The sequence below is a fragment of the Garra rufa genome, chromosome 14 (assembly GCF_049309525.1).
Source record: "Garra rufa chromosome 14, GarRuf1.0, whole genome shotgun sequence".
NCBI lineage: Eukaryota > Metazoa > Chordata > Actinopteri > Cypriniformes > Cyprinidae > Garra > Garra rufa.
In genome coordinates this window covers 16,870,384-16,894,984 of record NC_133374.1, presented here as the reverse complement: position 1 = coordinate 16,894,984, position 24,601 = coordinate 16,870,384, and the positions used below count along the sequence as shown (strand labels likewise).

Genomic DNA, 24,601 nt, shown 5'->3' with positions numbered 1-24,601 from the left:
GCAACAGACAATAACGCTGAAGCTGACAGGGCCTGTGCTGCTCCTACTTTGTCCTGGAGATTATAGAGGGGCTTGACGTGCTTTGTGTAGAACTCCAGAGGAGTTAACGGGCCCATGCGGTGGAAGTTCTTGTCCTTGTCCCGGTATTCCCAACAGAGGGTGTCTGGAGGACTGCCTAGACAAACACTGGCCACTCGAAACACCTGAAGACATTAAATGAAAGAATATATGAAATCACACTGTTCCCAAACTTTTGTTCATAGCAGAAACTCAAGTTTTACAGCTCCTAATAAGCATTCAAATTCAAAAATGATTGACTGAAGGCTCACGTTATGTTTGAAGTCTAAAGACGAATGACATATGGATATCTTAAGACCTGGGAAATCCAAACAAACCACATAAGAGAAATCTCTGGCTTTGACAGGATGTAGCTGAGATGAGCACTAAGAACACAAACACTGTGTGTGAGGCGTTCAATGTTTGACTGTAGTCTTTATTCTGAACTCAAACTGTTTTTAGTTCTCAGAACTTAGCCTTTGTTACTCCAATCCCAGGCATTTCCTGCCCTCTCCTGACCGCGACCTGAGCTTTACATATCAGAATGCGGATTTCTTGTAGCCAAGATTAACTTGACCTTGATAATATGCACTTCTTGGTCAATCGCAAACGCACAGGCAGGAAGGCAAGAAACTGGACAGATAAGATGCGTCTGTCTTTTTTCTTTTGGCATATACAAGTAGGTGGATCAACAAAGACATGCGCCACACAAACTGACTTCTAGTTGACTTTATTCACACTGTATGAGATTTCATTTGTCTGGACTTCACAGAAAAGTCAATAGAATATAAAAACACTTGAATTATTTATGGCTCTCTAAGCTTTTTTTAAAGAATAGTTCACTGACTAATGAAAACGTATTCACTCACCCTCATGTTGTCTCAAAAAAGAAGACATTTTGCAGAATTTTAAAGCTGATTTATTCCAACAAAAGCGGATGGTGAATTATACCCTCAAACTCCAAAAAGGACAAAAAAACACCATAAAAGTTTAATAAAAATAATACACCAAAGACATTTACTCATGAGATGTGAAAAAAAGAATGACGCTTGTGCAGTGCAATGGAAGCTTGTAGGAGATTTTAGTAGAAAGAATTGGAGAATAATGACAAACTTTTTGAGATGGTATAAGGAAACATTTTAATTGATCCTAAAAGGTCACTTTTGACATTTCTTTCTAATGTTCCCTATAAAAAACTAAACAAAAAAACAGTATTAAAGGGCAAAAAAACTTATATAACTAATAAAATACAAATGCATAAAAAAATGACTAAAATAAAAATGGGAAAAAAACAATATGTAAACAATTTGGGTCTGTTCATGACACAAAAAAAACTAAACACTAAACCTACACACTAAAACTCAAATAATATTAATAATAATAATAATAATAATAAGACAAAGAATTTTATGAGAATATTTTAATTTATACACTACCAATCAAAAGTTTTTGAACAGTAAGATTATTTTTTTTTTTTTTAAAGAAGTATCTTCTGCTCACCAAGCTTGCATTTATTTAATCTAAACAGTAAAACCGTAATATTTTTACTATTTAAATGAACTGTTTTCTATTGGAATATATTTTAAAATGTAATTTATTCCTGTGATCAAATCTAAATTTTCAGCATCATTACTCCAGTCTTCAGTGTCACATGATCTTTCAGAAATCATTTTAAAATGTGTATTATGCATATGCATTATGATTTGTTGTTCAAGAAACATTTATTATCAATACTTAATACATAATAGCTGAGTAAATTTTTTCAGGATTCTTTAATGAATAGAAAGGTCCAAAGATCAGCATTTATCTGAAATAAAAAGCTTTTGTAACATTATACACTTAACTATACAATTCAAAAGCTTAGATTCAGTATAGTTTTGATTGAAATTATAGAAATTAATACTTTTATTTAGCAAGCATGCTTTAAATTAATCAGATGATGATAAAGACATTATAATGTTACAAACGATTTCTATTTCAGAAAATTGCTGTTCTTCTGAACTTTCTGTTCATCAAAGAAACTTGAAAAAAACTCTTTTCAACAACAATAATTAATGTTTTTTGAGCAGCAAATCAGAATATTAAAATGATTTCTGAAGGATTATGTGACTGGAGTAATAAGGCAAAAAAATTCAGCTTTAAAATCACAGAAGAAATTACATTTTAAAATATTTTCAAATAGAAATCAGTTATTTGAAATATTAAAACTATTTCAAAATTTTACTGTACTTTGGATCAAATAAATGCAGGTTTGGCGCACAGAAGATAGTTTAAAAACCTTTGATTGATAAGAGTATTTACATTTACAATTTCAATAAAATTGGACAACACATTCACAGAACAAAGATTTTAATCACACAACGCTATTATACAGCTTTGGAAGACTCATAATGACTACTTTTCATGATGCTTTTTCACCCTATAGGGAGTTTGACAACATAAATCATCCACTTTCACAAATATCATTGGTGTTCCACAGAAGGCTTTGGAAGAACATAAGGGGAAATAAATGACAGATTTGTCAATTTACTCTACTCTTAAGATGAGGTTTCAGAGAAGAGGTTTCCTCCAAGTAGTCAACCTTCTCTCTCACCCTATTCTAGCCCTATCCCAGAAAGCAAACCATTTAGCATTAAAGTTTGTTTTCTCTATCCAGTCTTCCCAGAGGGAGAGTAAATACCGGCGGCGCCCAGCCCTCTTTCCTCCCTGTTGACCCGGCGTTGGACCCAGATGCTCCAACCGCACAAACAGCCTCGGCGTCGCACGCTCTCATATCCTCTCTCCTCCTTGGCAGGTTAGATAAACTCACAGGATCGTCCAAACAACACGGGCGCCCGGTTTTTTTTTTTGGCCTGTTGAAAAGTGCCGCTCGCGCAAAACAATGGCTGAGGCTCAGTGACGTAAATACGGAGTCAGCGAGTCAATATTGAAACACCTGTCTGAGGCTGGGTGGCCACAGGGCAGCAGGAAGAGCTGAGAGGCACAACCAGGGATAAACGGCTGGCTCACAGGCCAGGAAGATGAGCATGCCACAGCACAATGTAAATCTTTTGCTAAAGAAAAACAAGACGTCTTGTCCAAAAGCACTAAATCTCATCTCCTCTGGCTGTTCCGTCACGCCTTGACTTTGAAAAATGCAGGATCTGAGTCAGAGCAGCTTAACAAGAGCAAGGTGTATGGATGCAATTATTCTAAAATCAAGCTTGTATGTATAGAATAAGCAATAGGCTTTTGATCTGAAACGTGCATGGTTTTCTTATATATATCCGAAGTAGGTTGCCAAGAGCATTTGTAACGTTACAGGAAAATGTTTCAGTTTATTCCAAAGGGTCAGAGCTGTGGCCTTGTGGTAGTCTGCATGCTAAGATACATTGAGCTATGGTGCTCATTCAGGCATTATGAGATCAGACATGGCTTATGACCATTCTGTGTCATTGACCCTATTAATAGCAACAGTAAAAAAGCTAACAAAACAGATCATCTAAAAACTATAAAACAAAGCAATAAAATGAAATTAAAAAATGAAATAAAAAAAACTTACAACTAAAAATATAAAAATATAAAGCTAAAAAAAACTTGCCCCCCCACAGAACTAAATTAAATTACCAAGAATAAAAAAACTACAACCAAAAACAAACTAAATAACACAAACCACAACAAAAAAGCAAAACAAAATAAAAACAAAAAAGCAGATAAATTAAATAAAAATAAAAAAACTAAAAAAATAAATAAAAACCTAACAAAACTAAAAATGTATAAAGAAAATTAAACAAAAATAAAATAAAAAGCAAAAAAAAATAAAGGGAAAACTCTTACAGAACTAAATAAAAAAAAAATACAAGTAAAGATATAGACATAACGCAATAAACTAGAACAACAAAAATAATTAAATAAAAAATAAAACAAATTGAAGAAACCAATAAAACAAAACAAACAAACAAACAAAAAAAAAATATATATATATATATATATATATATATATATATATATAAATTAAAAAAACAAAAAATTAAAATGATAAAACCTACAACAAAAAAACTAAATAAAATAAATAAAAAAATTATTAAAACCTCACAGTGAAAAACATAAAAAAATCCGTTACATAGCTAAATACAAAAATGACAAAAAAAACAGGCAAAATAAAATCAAGCTAAAACAAAAAAATAATTAAAACAAAACTTAAAACAAAAATGAAAACAAAATAAAAAAAAATAATTAAATGCCCCACAGAACTATATTAAAAAAATTACAGAAAAAAAGTAAAAAAAAAAAAAACATCATGAAACAAAAACAAAACAAAGATGGTATAATAAAAATGAAATAAAAAACTCTGAAATAAAGCCTTACACAACGAAGAACTTAAAAGAAAATTAACTAAAGACCCTTATAGAACTGAAAAAAAAAATCTAATTATAAAAGAAATAGGCAAAACAAACTCAAACTAAAACAACAAAACATATAACTGAATAAAAATGAAAACAAAAACAAATGCAAGTACTATAGAAAACTATAGAAAAAAACTATAGAAAAAAAAGTAATTAATACAAATAAATAAATAAAATAGAAAAAAGTATAATAAAGTAATTTTTAAATTACACAAACTAAAAAAAAAAAAAAACTAAAAACAAAACAATAATAAAACTAACAAAACAAAAGAAAGTTTATGGTTTGGAAGTGGTGTGAAGAAGGTTCAGTTCGCTCATGGTCAGACCTATCCAAAGCCACATGCGTCACATCTCGTTCCAGTGAGTTGAGACACTGGCTTATCTGAGATCACAAGCACCTGCTCCTGGGTGTGGGCACAAGGTGCTCCAGGTATGAAAAATGCCAAATAGGTGTTTGTTGACAAGGAAAGCAACACTCTGGCAGGCCGTCTCACGTCAAAGTAATCCATGTGCAAGCAATCAGCCATGCAAATGGCAGGATGTATGAAGATGCAACATGGCACGAATCCAGCTGCCTGTGGGTAGGTACGTCTAACTGTTTACAAGATCTTCATCATAAACATTGCTTTTCTATACGACTGCCAGACTCCGTCACCGAGACCACAGTGCTGATCCTATCATTTTTGTTTGTTTGTTTGCATCTGCTTCTCTAACACTGCTTTGCATGGAAATAAACAGAACCAAGTTCAACAAAGGATGCCGTGTCAATAATTGGCTTTTTTGCATTCGTTACATGGCAGAAATGACACAACACAAGCCAAAATATAATTTAGAGCATGATCAGATGACCCATTAGAGGCTGTGAACCACTGAAAAATACATTTGATTGATCAACTTGAATTTTTGTGTAAGCACGAAACACATTTGGCCCTTTTTTGACAAACAAAGGACAACAAGGGAATTGCAGTATGTCTTTGCAGAGAATTATCCACAACCACAACAGTGACAAAACAAGAAAAAACAACAAAACTGCACATACATACTCACATGTCTTCTAGCATGAGCAAATAAACACTAAGTTATGACAGATGAATAGATCGCTTACATAACACAAGCAGTTGGGTTATTTTATGTCAACTCAACAAGGGATCCCCTGCTCAAATTTCTGATTTTGCTCATATTTGGCCAACCAAAAGTCACCCAACATTTGGTTTTCAACCACTAAAAATGGGTATTACTCAACAATCTGGACATAGAGCTGCATTGAGATGCCCATTTCTCTGGGATTGAGTGATACAGGGCGTTGAAAATGAAGAATCCAAAAGAAAAGTTTATCAAGAACCAGAATCTAAAATCAAAGTGCGATATCTTTAATACTTCTTAAGTTACAGGCATGCAAACTTTAGAAAAATTATTTATGCCACTCTGACAGTTATGTTCAATACAGTTAGCCTGGCAGAAGGAAATGCGAGATACGTTTCTTATTTCAACATTATTTGTTCTTTAAACAAAAAAAAAAAAAGTAGTCTCATCCTTATGTAAAGTGACTCACATGTTTACAATTTAACCCATTTACTCCTGGAGCCACATTGAAATTGCAAAAAATTAAAATATTGTTAAGACACAATATCTAAAAGGGCATTAAGATATCCTACTTCTTGGGTTACAGGCATGCAAACTTTGGAAAAAGATGATTTATGGCCCCTAGGTATGTTGAATCCAGCTGTTTTGACAGCAGGAAACAAGATATGTTTTTAGTTTCAACATTATTTGTTCTTCAGACATTCCTCTTTTAAAAGAAAAAAAGTATAACCATTTAATCCTGGGGCTATGCTGAAATTACAGTATCTCAGGAACTGAACCATATAGGGCCTTAAGAATGAAGATGGCAAAAGAAAAGTTTGTTGAAACCCAGTATCTAAAAGGGAATTACGGTGTCTTAATAGGGCTGGGCAATTTGGCTTAGAATCAAAATCTCGATTAATTGAACATTCTAACCCGATTACGATTAATGAACGATTATTTTATTTATTAATAAAATTATATTTAATTATATTTATATAATATTTATTTTTTTGCCCTCATAGTTCACTGACAAGTTTTGTACAGTAAATATGCTCACATATTACAAGCGAGAGATTTTTGGATGAAGGGTGCATTACTTGATTTTAAAATAATTGAAGGAAACACACTATCTACGATCTATGATTATTAAATGAACATCAGTGTTGAACAACTGAAATTAAAGCAAGCATTGCTTAAAACGAAAAGTCACATTTTTCTTTAATTAGTGAAAATAAATAACTTGCACTATTGGAAACAAAATAAATAATTTTCAATGTTTTTCATATTAAAAGTAGAAAATAAGCAGTATCTCCTCTAAATAAAATTACCCTTGTATATCCTGTAAATACTTTTTACTGTATAAATACTGTTTAAGCTCTCCATCGAAATGTCGGCGGAATAACGGAACGGAGCGCTTGTGTTTTTTAAAGGGAAAGTAATTGAAATAATCTTCCTGGAAAAATTTTAACGATTATAGGTTCTGAATGTCGATTTCGATTATTTTTCGATTAATCGCCCAGCCCTGTGTCTTAAATACTTCCTGAGTTACATGTATGCAAACTTGAAAAGTGCGTACTCCCTATTTTCGAATGGTCACCGTTGGTGCATAATGTAACAAAGATTGCTAGAGTCAACAGATTTTACTAACAGACCTAGCAATCTCTGTGTGAAAACAACAATTATGATGCTGACATCTTTCTGAAGACATTATTACCCCCGTGAAACTTTGAATCTCAGGCGAAAGTTGTCATTTTGACTCTTCCCCCTTACAAAATATCAGTGACATTTCATATTTTGGCTTTTATCACTATACGTGTTTATTGTTCTTCAGAAAAAATATCAAACTTACAAAATCAAAAATTTGAGCTGGAATTTGGTTGAGCTGACATGGAATGACCCAGTTATATCAGCAAATTTCCTTTGATCTTTTGAAACAAGTGTGATGCTCTATAAAAACGAAGGTTTTTTGAGCTCTAAGAAGTACTATATTGGGAAAGGCTGCATTAAATTCATCAAATGTGACTGTAAAGACTTCTAGAAACCTACAAAAAAATTGTTTAAATAAATTCTGAACTGAAAAAAGCAGCACAACAGTTTAACATTAATATTATGTTTTTTAAGCACCAAAACAGCATATCAAAACGGTTTCTGAAGGATCATAGTGACAACGAAGACTGGAGTAATGACCGCTAAATAAATTCAGCTTTGCAATCATAAAGTCACATTTTAACATAATAAAACAGATAACAGTTATTTAGATTAAATAATATTTCATATTAATACTGTTTTTATTGTATTTCTGATAAATACAGCCTTGACGATAACAGACGTCCTTCATAGACATTTTTACCAACCCCAAACTGAGCTGGGTAGAAATATTGATTTCTCAGTTTTATTTGTTTCTAATTTTACGAAACAATATTGATTCTTAAAGGTCCCATATCGTCAAAATCAAAATTTCCTGGCTTTTTTCATGATAACTAAGGTCTAGGGGCTATCTAACTACCATATGAGTTTCAAAACAGTCAATCCACAGTAAACTGCACACAGCCTGCTTAAAGTAGCTGTTCATTTTCACTAGCAGCTGTGACTTCCGTAACGATGTGACGTCCGATCGACTCAAGTCACCGCCTTCAGTCACAAACCAACGTCCCACCCTCCTTTTGTCAAACCCCCAGACAACAACGCATCCATTCCATTGAGCAACAACAACAGGAAAACAAGTGGAGAAAATCCTGTTCAGTCGATAGATGTCAAGCTACGATCATTGCACAGGCTTCAGAACAACGTTAATATAAGAGACCAGCGGCACGTCAACTTCAGCCTCTTTCACACAGCGATTCCGGTAAATACACGGATAATGTGTCCCACGATTTGTTCCGGAATTGTTTAATTTGGTTCATTCACAGTTGTTTTCCGGAATCTGTGCGTGCTTTACACACAAACCATAAAGACATGTAACGTTTGGATGTGAGATGTAATGCGACGCGTACGTTTCACTAAACTGAAACTAACCTGAACAAACTGTGCTTCAGCGCTGATAGTGAGGAGCTGGCTCTGCCTGATGATCGCTGCTTCATTCCACTTTGCACGTAACGTTATTTTTCGTTGTGAAGAGTCGCTTGATAACGTGCATCATTACTACAACACTGCCTTTAGGTTCTGGCTTTGGTTCACACAGTTCCCGTAATTTTCCAGAATCAGCGCGCATTGTGAAAGGGGCTTTACTAAAGCAACAGTTATGTAGCTTACTGCATTCGGTGTTTGTAAAAGAAAAAACATTAATGATCATTCTAAAATATCCCGTTGAGTATCAGCTCTCTCTATTGCTCTGAGCTCGATGCTTACAGCATACATGACCGTAGTTACCTGTGATTGGCCTGGTTGTGCGTCACTCAGAAAACAACAGGCCAATCAGAAGAGAGGCTCATGAATATTAATTATATGGGCCAAAATCGACCTGTTTTTGACAGAGCTCCTAAAAAAGGAGCTGTAAAAATATATTGAGATGGATTTTGGCACTTATACCGCAAATATATATTCTTAAGGACATCAACAAATAAAATAAACCTCCAGAAATGTGTACGATATGGGACCTTTAAATCAATTAAAGAAGGAAATTTCAGTTAAAGAACGGAACATTGTAGTGCACATTCCATCCAATAAATTGCAATACGCTTTGTGCTTTGTTACTTGTTAGTCTCAGATTTCAAATTCTGTCCATTTTATTACAATATTCACATAAAAAAGCCGTTTTAGCCCTCTTTGATGTAGAGTGACAGGTCGCTGTAGCGGCAAAGAAGCGTCACAAGAACTCATCACCTTCAGCATGAAATAAACATGAATAAACATCCGAAGGTGTGAAAAGAAAGAGTACAACTGAAATCCTGTCTCATGTATTCTCTCAATCCGTGTTGCAGCTTGCAAATAATGTCACGTGACATCACATTTACCTCAGAAAAATAATGAAACTAGAGAGGAGCATTTGGTAAATATATGTATCATATAACATATTCCTTATCATTTTTTACTGCTTAAATTATGTTTGAATAAATCTGTCAATCTATTTAATGACTGGCAACATTTAAATGTTTATATTTTAAAAACAAATTGAAGTAGACATAATTATGTATTTGTAACTTAATTTAAGCGTCTGTATACAAATCAGCTCATTTTAACCGTCAATATTATAGAAATGTAGTTCCAACTGTCGTATATAGCATTAGTTGAGAGATTTTATTTCCCTTGTGAAATTTGACATGTAATGTACCCGATATCTATCCAAAATAATCGATTTGATGAAACTGAATCTAATCGGACATCAAATCAAAAGCTTATGAATCAGACTTGTATCGAAATGTAAAATTAGTGTCAAAATCCAGCCCTGGTAATGTATATAAATTAATACATGGGTCAAAGACGACTGTAATACTGCTTTAAATAGTTAGTTTTCAAAAAATAAAAAAAGTCTTCTGTTCAATTTAATTGCATTTTTGTTTTTGTTTTTCCTGAGAAAAAAATTAATATCATACATTTTCCCTAATTTACAGAAGACACCCACTAAAATGTCATTCAGTGTAACAATCTTGTCAGTCAAATTTACAACAAATATCAATTTATGACTTATTAAAAGATTAATTACTTTCACCCCGAATTTTAATTAGTTGTAATTCTACTTTTTTTTTTAATTTGCCACTATCCTAGGTTTTGCCCATTTGTCAGTAATTTTTTTTAATCACTTAAAACAATAAAATTTAATATGCTCCCTCATTCTTTTACATATTTTGATATGTACAACATTGTGTTACACTGAATGACAACATTATTTTAACCAAATTTTGACATTTTATTCTCCAAAGATGCATTTGAAACCTTAAATGTAGGCACTTTACTTACATTTAATGTGCTTTCTATGGACATAAAATCTCTTTTGATGTCTTTGACCCACATACAAATGTACCTCGATGGAAATAAATATATACAGTTTTTCTAAAGAAAACGTACGTTTAACATTGTCAGGCTGGAAACCTGTGATTGCTAAGCTATAAACTCTAAGTAGACACATGACTGAAACGTTCCATAAAACAAATATTTTAAAATAGATAATTTCTTAGTTTTGTAACATAAAATAAAACATACTTGTGTGTTTGAGCCACATTCAGGCACAGAGCACCACAGACATCTATCAAATACAGGCCTGAGAGCGTAAAGACTGACACTGTCCAGTCCAGCAGAGCTAACGCAGTTATTTAACTCCAGTTAAACAAGGCCAGCTTTGATCCACCAGTGTGATCATAAACGGAAATGACAGATTAAAAAAAAAAAAAAAAAAAAAAGGGAACAAGATACAAATGATTTTGAACCTCATACAAGTTCTGACTTGTTTTGTCTACACTGAACTAGCATCTAGTCTCAATTACATAAATAATACGACTGTCCTGCATTTAATCTCATCCACTGTAACTCACCATTTTCATATGAACAAAAGCAGCATCTCACTGTGTCCCTCTTAAATAAACAAACTCACTTCCCAACAACTCCTCTGCCAGGGAAGTGCTACAGAAAACAAACCACCACCAGGTGGACAAACAAACACCCTGTCAAAAACAGGAAAAAGCACAAGCGGGTGAGGGAAGCAACTCATACCCGGGCATATGTTTGTGCTTAGAGAAATGCAGAGAACGAGCTTAGAGATATTAAGTTAGACGTGTGCGCTGTGCTTCGTCTCTCCGCAGATGGCGGAGGTATAGTAATAATGCCAGTGAGATTGCCTTTGCCACTCAACGGCAGGCACTGGGCGATAACAATCATGTTTGTGGAACATTCTGTCATCAAGTCCTGCAGGCGCTTGCTCTTTCTCTCTGTCTAGCTCACTCTTTCTCTCTCCTCCGCTCACACATTAAAAAATGCATGCAGACATATAAAAGATGCGTTAACATACACATACGCAGGTATTCACAAAACAAACTAGGGCATGCTTTGTATGTGCTGATTCTGGTTCACAGGTGGTTGACTATGTTATTGCTCAGCTCAAATGGGGTTTAATTATTGATGTCTATGTTTCATTACTTACGATATTTACAATATGCCAGTATTTATGTCATCACATCACATCAGTCTGACCTGAGATCCTGAGACTATTTAAAACTGAATAGGGTATTGTTTATTCTTTACATAATATATTTGCTTGATTACAAAAAAGCTGAATTTTTTAATATTTCAAAATCAAATTCCTTTACATTACTTGTAAAACATTACACCAGTTATCTACTGATGTTTGTGGGAAGAAAAATTACCTTTACCTTTTTATGGACTGAACTGTGAAATTATGAAAACCCATCTGGAAACTCTAAAAAAGCTTTTAAGTTTCTTAAAGCTGATATGTGGGGAAGGTTTTCAGAGCTGGCAACTGCTGATAAGGAACAAACACTTGCAAATCCTGTAATTATAATAAGTAAGCCTGACAGTCCTCATCCACAATTTTACAGTTCTCTCTGCTTATGTGAAATATGCAGGAGTTTGCAGCCAAGCCGGTGAAAGATAACCTTGCAAAATTGTCTGGCAACCTCTAGTGGTGGTTTCATAATCAGTCCAACAGCGCCCTCAACAGGCCTATGAAAATAGCACTAGTCTGACTCCATTCTAGTTTGTTCAAAAATAGTATTTATTCATTTTTTATTCATCATTAAGTCTTTCCAACTCATACAGTGTTTATACATCTTTTTATGTGAAATAATAAAATAGAATCTGATTTATTTAGGTAGAACTATCCCACTGCCATGAAAAAAAAAAATTAATTAAAAATAAACTCACCTCCTCAATCATGGTGTCTATAGTGTCAGACAGCTCGGTTTTAGTGGCCTCACTTGCCACCATGTTCCTCAGCCTTAGACAATACTCCCTCAACTGCAACACAAAAGCAAATACAAATTACAATTCACAAAAATCATTAATAATGGATAATGCTAATGCGTCTAATTATGTAATATCTCAGATATGTTATAACAAATGTTGTAAACCTAGTAATATACCCAGGCGATACTTCGAGCAAAGTTTCATGGTGTGTCGAGCCTTCTTAGTGTTGTAAAAATATCGATTTTGATGCGCTCAAATTTATGCCCCTAGTACTCCCATAAACTGGCCATTGAAAACAAAACGAAATCACGGTCAATCTCAAAAACGGCTCGTTTGTCGTAATTATGCTTTTAGATATATGTTTGTCTCGTTTACAGTAAAAAAAAAAACAGCCCAGGTTGCATTTTGGCAATAGTTATCCTGCAAGACTTTTTTTTTCAACTGTTCCTGTGGTGTTGAGCAACTACAATTCCTGTTAATCCTATAATTTTATATTCTAATTTATTTAAAGTGAATAAATTGTAATGAAAAATAAATGAAATTAAATAGCTAAAGTAAATCATAAGTGGGCTTATTAGCAGGTGGTCACCCTAAATGCTGATGAATAGGGGTGTGACGAGATCTCGTGGCACGAGATCTCGCGAGACTCCGATGTGTCCCGCGAGATCTGACTGGTCTCGCGAGAACGTGACGATATCATGGCAAAACATTTTGCAATGTTTACATTAGGGCTGCATGACTAATAGTTTAAGTTATCTCTATTTAAACACCCATGCGATCTTATTCATGAATGACAACGATTCAGAATTGTCTATTACAACTGTTTCACGCGCTCCACTGACGCTTACCATGTGAAGGTTATTGAAGACATTCAAATCTGCATTCTTACTGCTGCAGTTTCAGAAAGCAACACAAACAGTCTTTTTAACCACATAATCATCATTATGTCTTTGTTACATACATTTAAATAACATAAGTACTGGGATAAAAGCTTATAGTTTGGATATAAACACTTATTTTCTACAGTAGCGATCAAAAACGAAAGTAGGCTATAACACGTCTGTAGAGCAACGTTTATTCTCTTCACCAGGAGAGGGCGACAACTGCACGTTTAAAAAAAGTATTTGTCATTGAATTAAACATTCAAGAGATTCCAATAGTGAAAGTCTTTATTAATTGAGACACGGGCTCCTTCATTTTTTTTTTTTTTCTGACTTAAGCTATGAACATTATTTCAGAACCACTAGTAAATTATGTAATTTTGTTTAATTTTCTAATCCTTTTTTTCTTCAGAATCGTGATCTCCAGTTTATAAAAGAAAATTGTTTTTCAGTTTACCCAGAATCATGCAGCATTTTTATTACTGCATATAATTCATTAAAATATAAGTTTAATTTCATAAAGTACAAGTTCATATCAAAATGCAACTACATTTATTTTATTTTATTTGCATTTTGTGTTTTTTGTTGAATAAAATACTATTGTCCCCTATATATTTCATCATTGAGGATTTATTTAAAAAAGTTAAAAAATCTCGTCTCGTCTCGTTCTCGTGAGCCCAAAATCTCGTCTCGTCTCGTGAAATAAGTGTCTCGTCACACCCCTACTGATGAAACATTCCTTTCTGTTTAATAAGGTGCTGACGCTGGAATCTGTTTTTTTTTTTCTGAAATCATGCTTAATGTTTGTTGCGATGTTTATTAGCGACGGAACGCTCTCAAGGCGGTTCGTGCTCAAGGTTTACACTCGAGCGCTTCAATCCCTCGCTTATGACTCATCACGGTTAAAAATCAAAACAAAATACACACAAATGTGTCTCTGATATAGGATCACTGATGAACATATTAAATTTTATAAAGGGATGAAAAAAGTCGTGTGATGGCGGATTAGAACCAGAAACCCTCATATAGCGAACATTCTACCACTAGACTATTGGATATTACTAATAATTGTTGCATATATATGCATTTATTCACTGCATCATTTATCTCAAGGCTAATAACATATTATGAAAGTACATGTAAGAATAAAATTATCATGTTAAAAACGAGTTTAATGTCAATACATTAATTATGTACACATGATCAGAACCTTTAACAACAAAACATTTCATCTTACCACTAAAAGTTCTCCTAAATGGCAGTAAAAGTTTTTAGCTAAGAGTTTTCTCGTAAAACCTATTCACAAAGCTGCTGAGACAAACTTTTACTAAGGAATAGAGAGAAGTCTTAAACTAAAAGTAAGAGCGGGATTGACCTCGTTACTATGGATGATGTCGACATGCTTATTAACTATGCACACAATGATTGGCTGATAGGGGAGGGGTCTCTGTCAGACATTTATTCATAGAAATATTGTAACGTGCACTATTATATCATATTTAAATAAAGGTTTTAAAATAAAAATGTTGCCATATTCAAATAAAGATTTTAAAATGCAGGCTAAGTGTCACTAATTAAACGTGTATCTTCAGCCACATGTCCGCTCCTCGTATACAGTTAGCGGCTATGCAAATAAACAGCCTTTTAATTAATAGGGTAGAATAATCATAGGTGATAGTAAGGCATGTAAACGTAAAAAAAAACCAAACTGGACGCAAGAACAACTCTTACTTCTTGCCCAACTTGTTCATGAAAACAAGGATATAAGGGAAATTTTGGATTTGGGATAACCTCAAAAACTAATAAAGATGTGTGGGAAAATGTATGTGTGCAAATAAATGCAGCTTTCCCACTTTTGTCCAGAAGCAAAGATGACTGTGAAAAGCGCTGGTATTCTTTGGAAAGTCAGGCAAATTAAGGCAGAGATTGCAGAATATAAGTGACAAACAACTGCTACAGCTAAACGGACATTACTTTCAAGTTGCCGATAATGTTTTCATGTAACCTTGTTATGCTATTGCAGATTGAAATCCTTAGCCTCATTAAAATATTTATTGCATTCATAAGGAGCTGCAATTCCAGGATTGTCAAAACCTTGATCTGTGGCGTTATTGGTTTTTTTCTATTTGTTGCAATTCTGCAATAGTCATAAAACCTTCGCGATTAAGAGCACACCTTCTGAAAAGCTTATTATCATTAAATGCTTCTAATAAAATGTTTCATTTCCGAGGTAGACAGCCGGCAACAGCCATTTTAGGACAGTTTTAGGACTTGATCTTAGTGACTTAGGAGTCCTCTCCACTACTCCTAACATTTCGCAGATTTAGGAGCTAGTTTTAGTGCTAAAACGCTTTGTGAAATACTCTTAGAGCAAAAATTAGGAGTCCTAAATTTAGGATTGTTTTAAGCATTATTTTTAAGATTTTCTCCTAAATCGCTAAGTTATGAGATAGGCCACTTTTATCCTTAATATCTTTTAGGAACAGGGGCCCAGAATTTGGTGATGTGCGCACGCAGGCAACACAGGCTTGCGGTGCAGAAGAACGCGTCGAGTATAAATCAGCCTAAATCATGCTTAAATCACAAGATCAAATCCTAACCTTCCTAATATTGCTGTTGCTGGCGATCTGCCTCGGAACTTAAACTTTTTAGAAACACTTGGAGGTTAGTCTTGGAGGTTATCCCAGCTCCAAATTTTCATTTGATTATATCCTACGTTGGGCAAGAAGTAACAGCTGTTCTTGCGTCCAGTTTGGTTTTGTTTTACTTTTGCGTATCTCGCTATCAGCAATGATTATTCTATCATGAATAGAAAAAAAGCCTTTTATGTCGGCACTGATAGCCCAGCGGTTAGTGCATATATTATATATGGAAAATGGAATATGGAAAATGGAAATCATAACGAGAAGCACATGCAAAGTATTACTTCTAAAGTATTACAAAAGTATACTAGACTCTTACTACAGTAACAATTTAAGGGATTTGTATTCTTGTGTACTTTTTCTTCTTTCTTTGTTGTGTAACTGCACTGCCTTAATTTTGCCTTAAAGTTTTTTACTGTTTAATAAAAAAAAAATCTGAAAAAAAAAAAACATTTTACAAAACCATTCTGAAATCCTGATCTCAAATGATTCTCTATACACAGTCCAAAGCCCTGAACTTAATTAAATGATTCGCCATGCACGCCCCAAAGTTCCAAACTGATTTGTGCTCTGAAGTTCCGATCTAAAGCAAAAGATCTGCGCTCTGAAGTTGATGATTTGCAGACCATAGTTTCAGATCAGGACTCTGACTGATCACGAATTATTTGATTTATATCTGGACTTTGCGTATGGCAAATCATTTGACTTAGATCAGGACTTCAAATTGCAGATTGCAAATCATTTCATTTGAATCATTCAATTTAATAAATGATTAATAAACCTGTTCCGAAAAGCTGAGTTTCACCCATCACTACATGCTTTTTAAAGTCATTACAAGTGATGTCGAAATTTCGAAAATGAATGTCTCAATTAATATTATCTATCGTTTGCTAGTGAATCACTTTAAATAAATGATCAAAGTCATGTGTGAATCAATCGAAGCAGTTCCAGCATAAATGACTCAATTGACTTGGTTTATCAGTTTCTCTTTTCACTTCTTCAGCAAACCATTTACTCAGCAAATTGTCAGTACTGCTACTGGCTTAGCTCGCTAGTTTTATGACATTAACTGAAATGAGTGAAAAAAGTATGATGTTTTTGGAATTGCGTGAATTTTTTGAACACTTATTTCGTATATACATTGTCTTTCAATAATTCAAACTTTTCAGTACATCTTTAGGAATATTGCTATTTTCAAGGGTTCACACTTTCAAGCACTTTAAGCACCTTGTATTAACCCCGTAAACAATGCGTGAAAGGCAATGTAAGCATCACATTATGAAAATGCTAATATTAGAAGCTTATTTCATGACTCTGACCTTATCCATGATATTAAGCATAAATAATCTAAAATATAAATATTAGATGAAAAAATTAGACACTGAATAAATTTAAGTGCCCAAATTACTACAAATTTTAAATTGATATAAAAATAAATAATAGTTAAACAGACAAAAAAATATATATATATATTTTTAAAACAAAACTGTTGCCGTGGATTCATCTCTTCTGGCACATTATCTCATATTTGTTCTAGCTTTTCATTAAATGTCACACAGGCTGAAATGGCCATCTTCCTCATTTATCTAAAAGACAAGGGAAGTGACCTTAGTGACTTTATCCTCTGCTGATCCAATGACTCAAAGAGCGTTTCAGTGATGGAACCACCGGCTCTTACGCAGCCACTAAATCCTCGTTCAGTAAATGTCAACATGAAAGCTTGAGGGGATACGTGGCACTGCAGACCGAGAGTTGCTTTCAAGGTTTGTGCGTAACTCACCTTGTGATTGAGGATATCGTTCATTCTACGGGATGCCTCGGAGCTGTGAGACTCGGGGAAGCACTTCTTAGGAATGACGCCGTATTTTTCTGAAAAGGCATATATTAAAACCATTTTTGGTCTGAAGTGAACAGACGCCAGTACACTTTTTAACTGAAAAAAACAAAAACCTTTCCCTGAACAAATGTGTATTGAGTTTAATGCAACTGACCAATAAGGTTAACCAGCATATCCCATTGTCCGCCATCATTGGTGGGATTTGATAGCAGGAACTGAACCAATCTGCCATCTACAGGCTCCTTCCGCTGTGCTGTCTCCACACAGGCATGCAGAAAGTAATAGCATCTCTCCACCTGAGGCAAAAACAGACAATCAGGGGGTGTGTACAATCAAAGAGTGGACACAGTTGGCCATAAACATCCAGGGAACACAATACATCTCACACAAAAAGAGGATTTACTGCACTTTTACCATTAACACAATGAGAGCAAACGATAGACAGCAAAAACAACTCGGCGGAATTACATAGAGACTAATGCAAATAAATACTGTTTATTCTCAGATTAAACAGTGGTAATGCTGACGTACCTTGTCCCAGAAAAAAAGATAAGACTGACTGAATTCAAATTCTTCAATGTTAAACTTCTTCATGAATGGAAGACGCATGACATTGAGGCATGAGAAGATCCAACATCTCCCTGATGGGGAAAAAAAAACAAGCACAGACAGGTCAGAGGTCAGGTCATACCTGACAAGGAAGTACTTCAACTGTATATTTTTTTTTACTTGACAAAGGTTCCTGTTTTAAGCCATTTGGACTCTTTTCAGACTATGATTATTGCATTTATGCATATATATTATAATTAATCTAGCAAAGTTTATTTATTAAACTACTAGTTGAAGTTACAATGAATGTTAAAGGTCTCTTATACTCAAAAGACTACATTTATTTGATTAAAAAAAAAACTATAAAAACAGTTATATTGTGAAATATTATTACAATTTACAATTACTGTTTTGCTTTTTTAATATAATTTTTTTTAAAGTAAAATTTTCAGCAGCCATCACTTCAATCGTCAGTGTCACATGATCCTTCAGAAATCATTCTAATTTGCTGATTTGGCGCTCAAAAAACTCATAAAAAAACATTATTTTATCATCAATGCTTAAATGGTTCTGCAACATAATATTTTTGTAGAATCTGTGATTTCCAGGATCCTTTAATGAATAGAAAGTTACTGACCCCTAAAGTTTTGAACTGTGTGTATATAATCCTACACTACCAGTCAAAAGTTTTTTAATTTTTTTCTATTAAAAAAAGTCTCTTCTGCTCACCAAGCCTGCATTTATTTGATCCAAAGTACAGCAAAAATAGTAAAATTTTGAAATGTTTCTATTTTAAATAACTGTTTTCTATTTGAATATTTTAAAAGCTGCATTTTTTGCATTATTGCTCCAGTCACATTCCTTCGGAAATCATTCTAATATTTTAATTTGCTGCTCAAAAAAATATTTATTATTATTATGATGTTGAAAACAGATGAGTAGAATTTTTTTAGGTCTCTTCGATGATTAGAAAGTTCAGCAGAACAGCATTTATCTGAAATCGAAATCTTTCGTAACATTATAAATGTCTTTATCACTTTAAATAAAAGATCAATTAAATAAAAGCATTCATTTCTATAATTTCTTTCCTAAAAAACAAAAACACTGACTCCAAGCCTTTGAATGGTATAGTGTATACTGCTACAAAAGCTTTTTATTTCAGAAACTCGACTGTCTTGAATATTGATAAAATAAAAAATGTTTCTAAAACAGCAAATCAGCATATTAGAAAGAATTCTGAAAGATCACTGAAGACTGAAGTAATGATGCTGAAAATTTAGCTTTGATCACAGGAATAAACTACTTTTTAAAATCTATTCAAATAGAAATCAGTTATTTTAAATGGTAAAAATATTTCACAATATTACTAACTTTTGTTGTATATTTTAACAAATAAATGCAGGCTTGGTGAGCAGAAAAGTCTTTAAAATATATATTAAAATTTTTTATTATATATCTATAAAGGTTTATCCTCCTGTTGTTTACTTCCTTGTTCCAAACACAGTACAAATGAAATGCGCATGTTAAATATAATTGTTTTTCTGCGGATGAAATCAGTCAACCATAGTCTTGGACTTCAGTTTTTCAGTTCCTGTTACTTAACTGGAAGCTTTCTGGACCACACACTTTCATCTCATGTGGGCCTAGATTATTTTACAGAATATCTGTCAGATACACTATTCACATTACTTCTCAAGTTTTCTCACAATGTAGGTACCTGAGTTTTTCTGGTTGGTGACAGGTTTGCCCTCTGTGGGAATACTGTGCTGGAAGACGTGTACTGTGTCCTGGACGGTCTGCCGGTGCAGACACACCTCTAACGGATCAATGCAAGTCGAGACGTTCTGGGCGAGGAGATACCGTGGCTCCGAGCGGAAGCGCTTGACAAAAGCTGATGCTTTCTCCTGACTCAGGCCTGGGCAACCAAAAGGGCACAAACACAAAACAAAAGCTCTCAGTTTACAAAACCAAGATGGGAAAGGTGTGATACTGTGCCTTTAAGATTTCACTGATAAATTTCATAATCATGAATGTTGACAAATACTGACTTTCTTATTTTCCATCTGACACACAAGAGTTTGACAGAATGACAGTGTCAGATTCTCCCCGAAATGATTGACAGCTAGCTCTCTGACTTCAGTTTGACTCCATTCATTGTTTCTGTAGTTTGCCGGCGTTTAGCTTATCTTTTCCATAACAAACCTCTCCATTTCAAATATTCACACGTAGGCGCTCGTTTTAACCCAGTCTAAGATTCCCCCAGTGATTTAACACGAGCATAAGCGATCAAGAGTTAAAAGTCGACCTCGCACCTTTGCTTAGTCACTTTCAGCTGTAGTAGTAAACAGCTCGGGCTAGTTAGCCACACAATGCTACTCCATTCATATCAACATCTGTGACGCTCTGAGTCCTCAGCCAGCACCTACGAGCTGCAAGAGACAATATTTACACATACGCACCAGTGTCCATGTTTGCAGGTGAGGAGAGGAGGTGTTGGAGTCTGATTTGTAGGTCTTTGTTTATTTCATTCGCCGACAGCCAGTGAGTCCGTGCGGAATTCCGGAAACAGGAAATCTAGCGAAATCGCGTGTGTTTTCGGTCGAGGTTGCCATATCTGGGGAAAACCCTCCTTTCTGGAGCTTTAGTGGGGGATGTGTGGTAAAGTGGTATTTTAATAGCACGGTATTTACGCGGTACCCCAGGTTACTTTTCACGAACAGGGTACAAAGCGTGTACGTATGACAAATCTAAGCAGCTACAGTAAAAGAGAAATGTCAAAAATAAAATAATTGTTTGCAAATAAGAAAACTTACCTATAATCAAAATGTCTCCTTCATGTTGAAATTATATTACTCAAAAATTCAGCATTAAGGTGGTTCTGAACCTTAATAATAAGGTTGACTGTCAATTTAAAGTTGACAAACATAAATTACTATAATTTGCTTATTTATAGCAGAGTCAATTTCTTGTACCTCTGAACTGAGTAAAATAGCACAAGAGTCAATTAAAAAAAAAAAAAACACTAAATTGAGTCAAATATAACAGGAGAGAGTCAAATATTAACACCAAATTGAGCAAAATTAACTCTGGAAAAACAACTCTATCAAAAGAGTAACTTTTACTCTTTTCAGAGAAGAGGGACCAAATGTTATCTGGCATAGAGTAAAATTTTCTTCAATTTGAGTAAATTTTACTCAGGAAAATTTACTGTGTACTTTTACTATTTTAAATAACTGCTTTCTATTTGAATATATTTAAAAATGTAATTTATTCCTGTGATCAAAGCTTATTTTCAGCAGCATTACTCCAGTCTTGAGTGTCACATGATCCTTTAGAAATCATTCTAATATGCTGATTTGCTGTTCAAAAACATTTATTCTGGGGATCAGGGGGGGGGGGGGGATGATTTCTGAAGGATTTCTGAAGGAACATGTGACCGAAAAAAAAAATCAACTTTGATCACAGGAATAAATTACATTTTATAATGTATATTAAATATATATATTCAAATAGAAAACAGTTATTGTTTTTAAAATTGTACTGTTTTTGCTTTACTTTGAATCAAATAAATGCAGGCTTGGTGAGCAGAAGAGACTTCTTCAAAAAACATTCTAAATCTTACTGTTCAAATACTTTTGACTGGTAGTGTAGGTTTTGCTATTTTTGCTATACCTCAATTTAGCAGTTTTCTAGCAATGAAGATCTTATTTAAATAGAAAACACTAGAATGGGTACCACGGTTGAAATTCCATCCAAATTAATTTGGCCATTCAGTAGGGATTAGCTAGTTTGCAACGAAATGTATGTTTCCAATTTTGTTTCTTGATTGTTCCCCAGGTATAGAGGGTGTGCACTTATGTCACAGTTTGGTCAGTTACCCAAATTATCGGCCATAATTGGAGATACTCTGATGTAAACACCAGCATCGTTTGCTTTTTATTGTACTACTGAATATGCTGTTCTGCTAATTTATACTGTATAAACCATGGAAAAGTCATGTGAAAGCTGCTAAATCATATAGAGAAGGACTTAGTAAGCAGGATGGGTTGCAATATTTTGACAAACTAAAGTTAATAGGTGGTAAAGATATGTACGAGCAGTATTAACTATGGATATTAGCTTAATATTTCACCTACCTGACTGGAAATGATAAAAACAAACACAAATGTCGTCAAGATTCTTGCCCTGGAAATCCTGGTTCAGTTTGGCCAACTACAAATGCCTTTTGTTCCTCAGACAGTTTTTGCACTCTTCTCCTTGATTTGTTATAACTTTTGGCAGTCTATAGTACTCTAAATGTTTTTTTCCGGTCTGACTGATTAGTAAAGCCCAAAACATGACAACAACTGACCCGTTTCAGCAGCAATAATCAGCTAAATTTGTTCAGTTCACTGCCATTGTTTACGTTCAGTGCCGCCAATATGGCCGATTGATGATGTGTTGTGATAACACTTTTGCACATTTATTCATTTCAGACACTTTATCCAAAGCGCTTTATGGCATATGCTCTTTTCAGTATGTTCCCTGGGAGTCCAACCTATGATATTGATGGATCAAGCATCATTGTTACACATTGTTAATTAGCTTTACTAAAGTGTCCTTGTGTATTTAAGCCTCCTGTTTCCACTTGATTTTATGTTAGGCCATATTCCCCTTTGACTTTTCTTCAGGGAGTGATTTCTTTTTAATTTTGTTGTTTACAGTCTCATTTTCTGCATTCTTGTCTTGCCTTGTTTAATGAAACAAGCTTTAACAAAATCCCCAATCTTTCCTCTCTGAGACTCTAATTTGTGACATTATGGTCATTATGTTGTGTTATGCTGCCATGGTACTTTTTTGTTTGTGCCTTGAGAATTCGTAGTATTTTGCCAATTGTTATGACTACAGTCGTAGTTTCTTTGGTGGTGGTTTTTCCTAATTACATTTCAGACTTTGCTCTGAAAGTATAACTTTACTGGTGTGTGCCACTGAAGTCTGAAGTCTCAGGTTTATTTCAGTAAACCAAAGAAAACAAGGTTGAAGTCCATTCCGATGTAACATTAAACAACATGATATCTGCAGTGGATTCCTAAATCATTAAACCAAACAAACCAGGACTGACTTTCAGATGAGTTTATATGAAAGCTTAGTTTATAGAAAGATACAAAAAAAAAAAAAAAACATTCCCTCACATTTAGCTGCTTTTATTTTCAGGAAATTTCTTAATTAAAAGGATAGTTCACCCAAAATGAAAACTCTGCCATTAATTACTCATCCTTATATTGTTCCCAGTCGGTAAAACCTGGAACACAAACTAACATATTTTTGATGAAATCTGAAATGTTCCCAGACTTAGAAACGTAGTTAGAACATTGTTAAAATCCATGACTCTCTGTGGAGGGTCAGAAAGCTCACGGATTTCATCTAAAATATCTTAATTTGTGTTCTGAAGATGAACAAAGGTATGGGTTTTGAACGACATTAGAATGAGTAATTAATGACTAAATTTTGGGTAAACTATCCCTTTAAATTTAGATTTGCTCTGTTGCATTTGATTTCTTCTCACACGTTTTCACAGCATTGAGCTTTATAACCAATCAGACACAATTCTGTTGATTTTGTAAATGCAATGGCCAATCAGAGGCATTCAGATGAGTCATGGCTGAAACACTGGAGTTTTGTTCAGTGCGCGTTCTCGCTGACTGAATTTTGCTGTCTCGTGAATTCTCTCATTATAGACAACAAAGCCCAGATACGTACGATGTAAGTAGTGTACACAGCTTGATTGATTATAACAGAGTTTTTTGAGAGTGCTTAAACTTGCGCTAGACTTAAGTCAGTGATTTGTTCCTTGATCATGTAAATGTGTTTTGCTCGCTTACTGGATATAGGCTTATTTACTCATTGTCTGTCTGTTTAACTGTGGAAATGAAAGCAATGTTTTTATTAAAGGGCACATTTTATGACCTTTTTACTAGATGTAATATTGGTTTTGGGTGTCCCCAGAATGTGTCTGCAAAGTTTTAGCTCAAAATACCCCAAAATACGTGGAAATTGCCATGTTTGGGGCATTTCTACAAAAAGAGCCGTTCTGGTGTGTATTACTATAAATGCAAATGAGCTGCATATTCCTGCCCAATCTTCAGAAGAGGGTGTAGCATACACATCTCTGCTTTGCATACCTACAACAATAAACACTCGGTAGAAGCAACATGACTAATAGCGAGAGAACCGGTGTTCAGCCACACATATGAGAAGCAAAACACACCAAAAGTGGGACAAAACAGCGCAATGTTACAGAGCTTGAGCTGGCGCAAACTAATTTCACCAGAATGGCGCTTATTAATTAAA

General features: G+C 34.2%; 1 protein-coding gene across 1 annotated transcript in view; it reads right to left on the bottom strand.

Moving 5' to 3' along the window:
- blmh (bleomycin hydrolase) overlaps positions 1–20,859 on the bottom strand; it is a 31,719-nt gene extending 10,860 nt beyond the window's left edge. Inside the window, exons 1-7 of the mRNA XM_073817998.1 lie at positions 20,731–20,859; positions 19,989–20,186; positions 18,254–18,363; positions 17,877–18,018; positions 17,666–17,754; positions 12,321–12,413; positions 48–203 (exon numbers count right to left, since the gene is read on the bottom strand). Coding sequence (XP_073674099.1) covers positions 48–203; positions 12,321–12,413; positions 17,666–17,754; positions 17,877–18,018; positions 18,254–18,363; positions 19,989–20,186; positions 20,731–20,740 — 798 coding nt within the window. The 5' untranslated portion in view covers positions 20,741–20,859. The remainder of the gene's footprint in view (positions 1–47; positions 204–12,320; positions 12,414–17,665; positions 17,755–17,876; positions 18,019–18,253; positions 18,364–19,988; positions 20,187–20,730) is intronic.
- Positions 20,860–24,601: the final 3,742 nt, after the last annotated feature.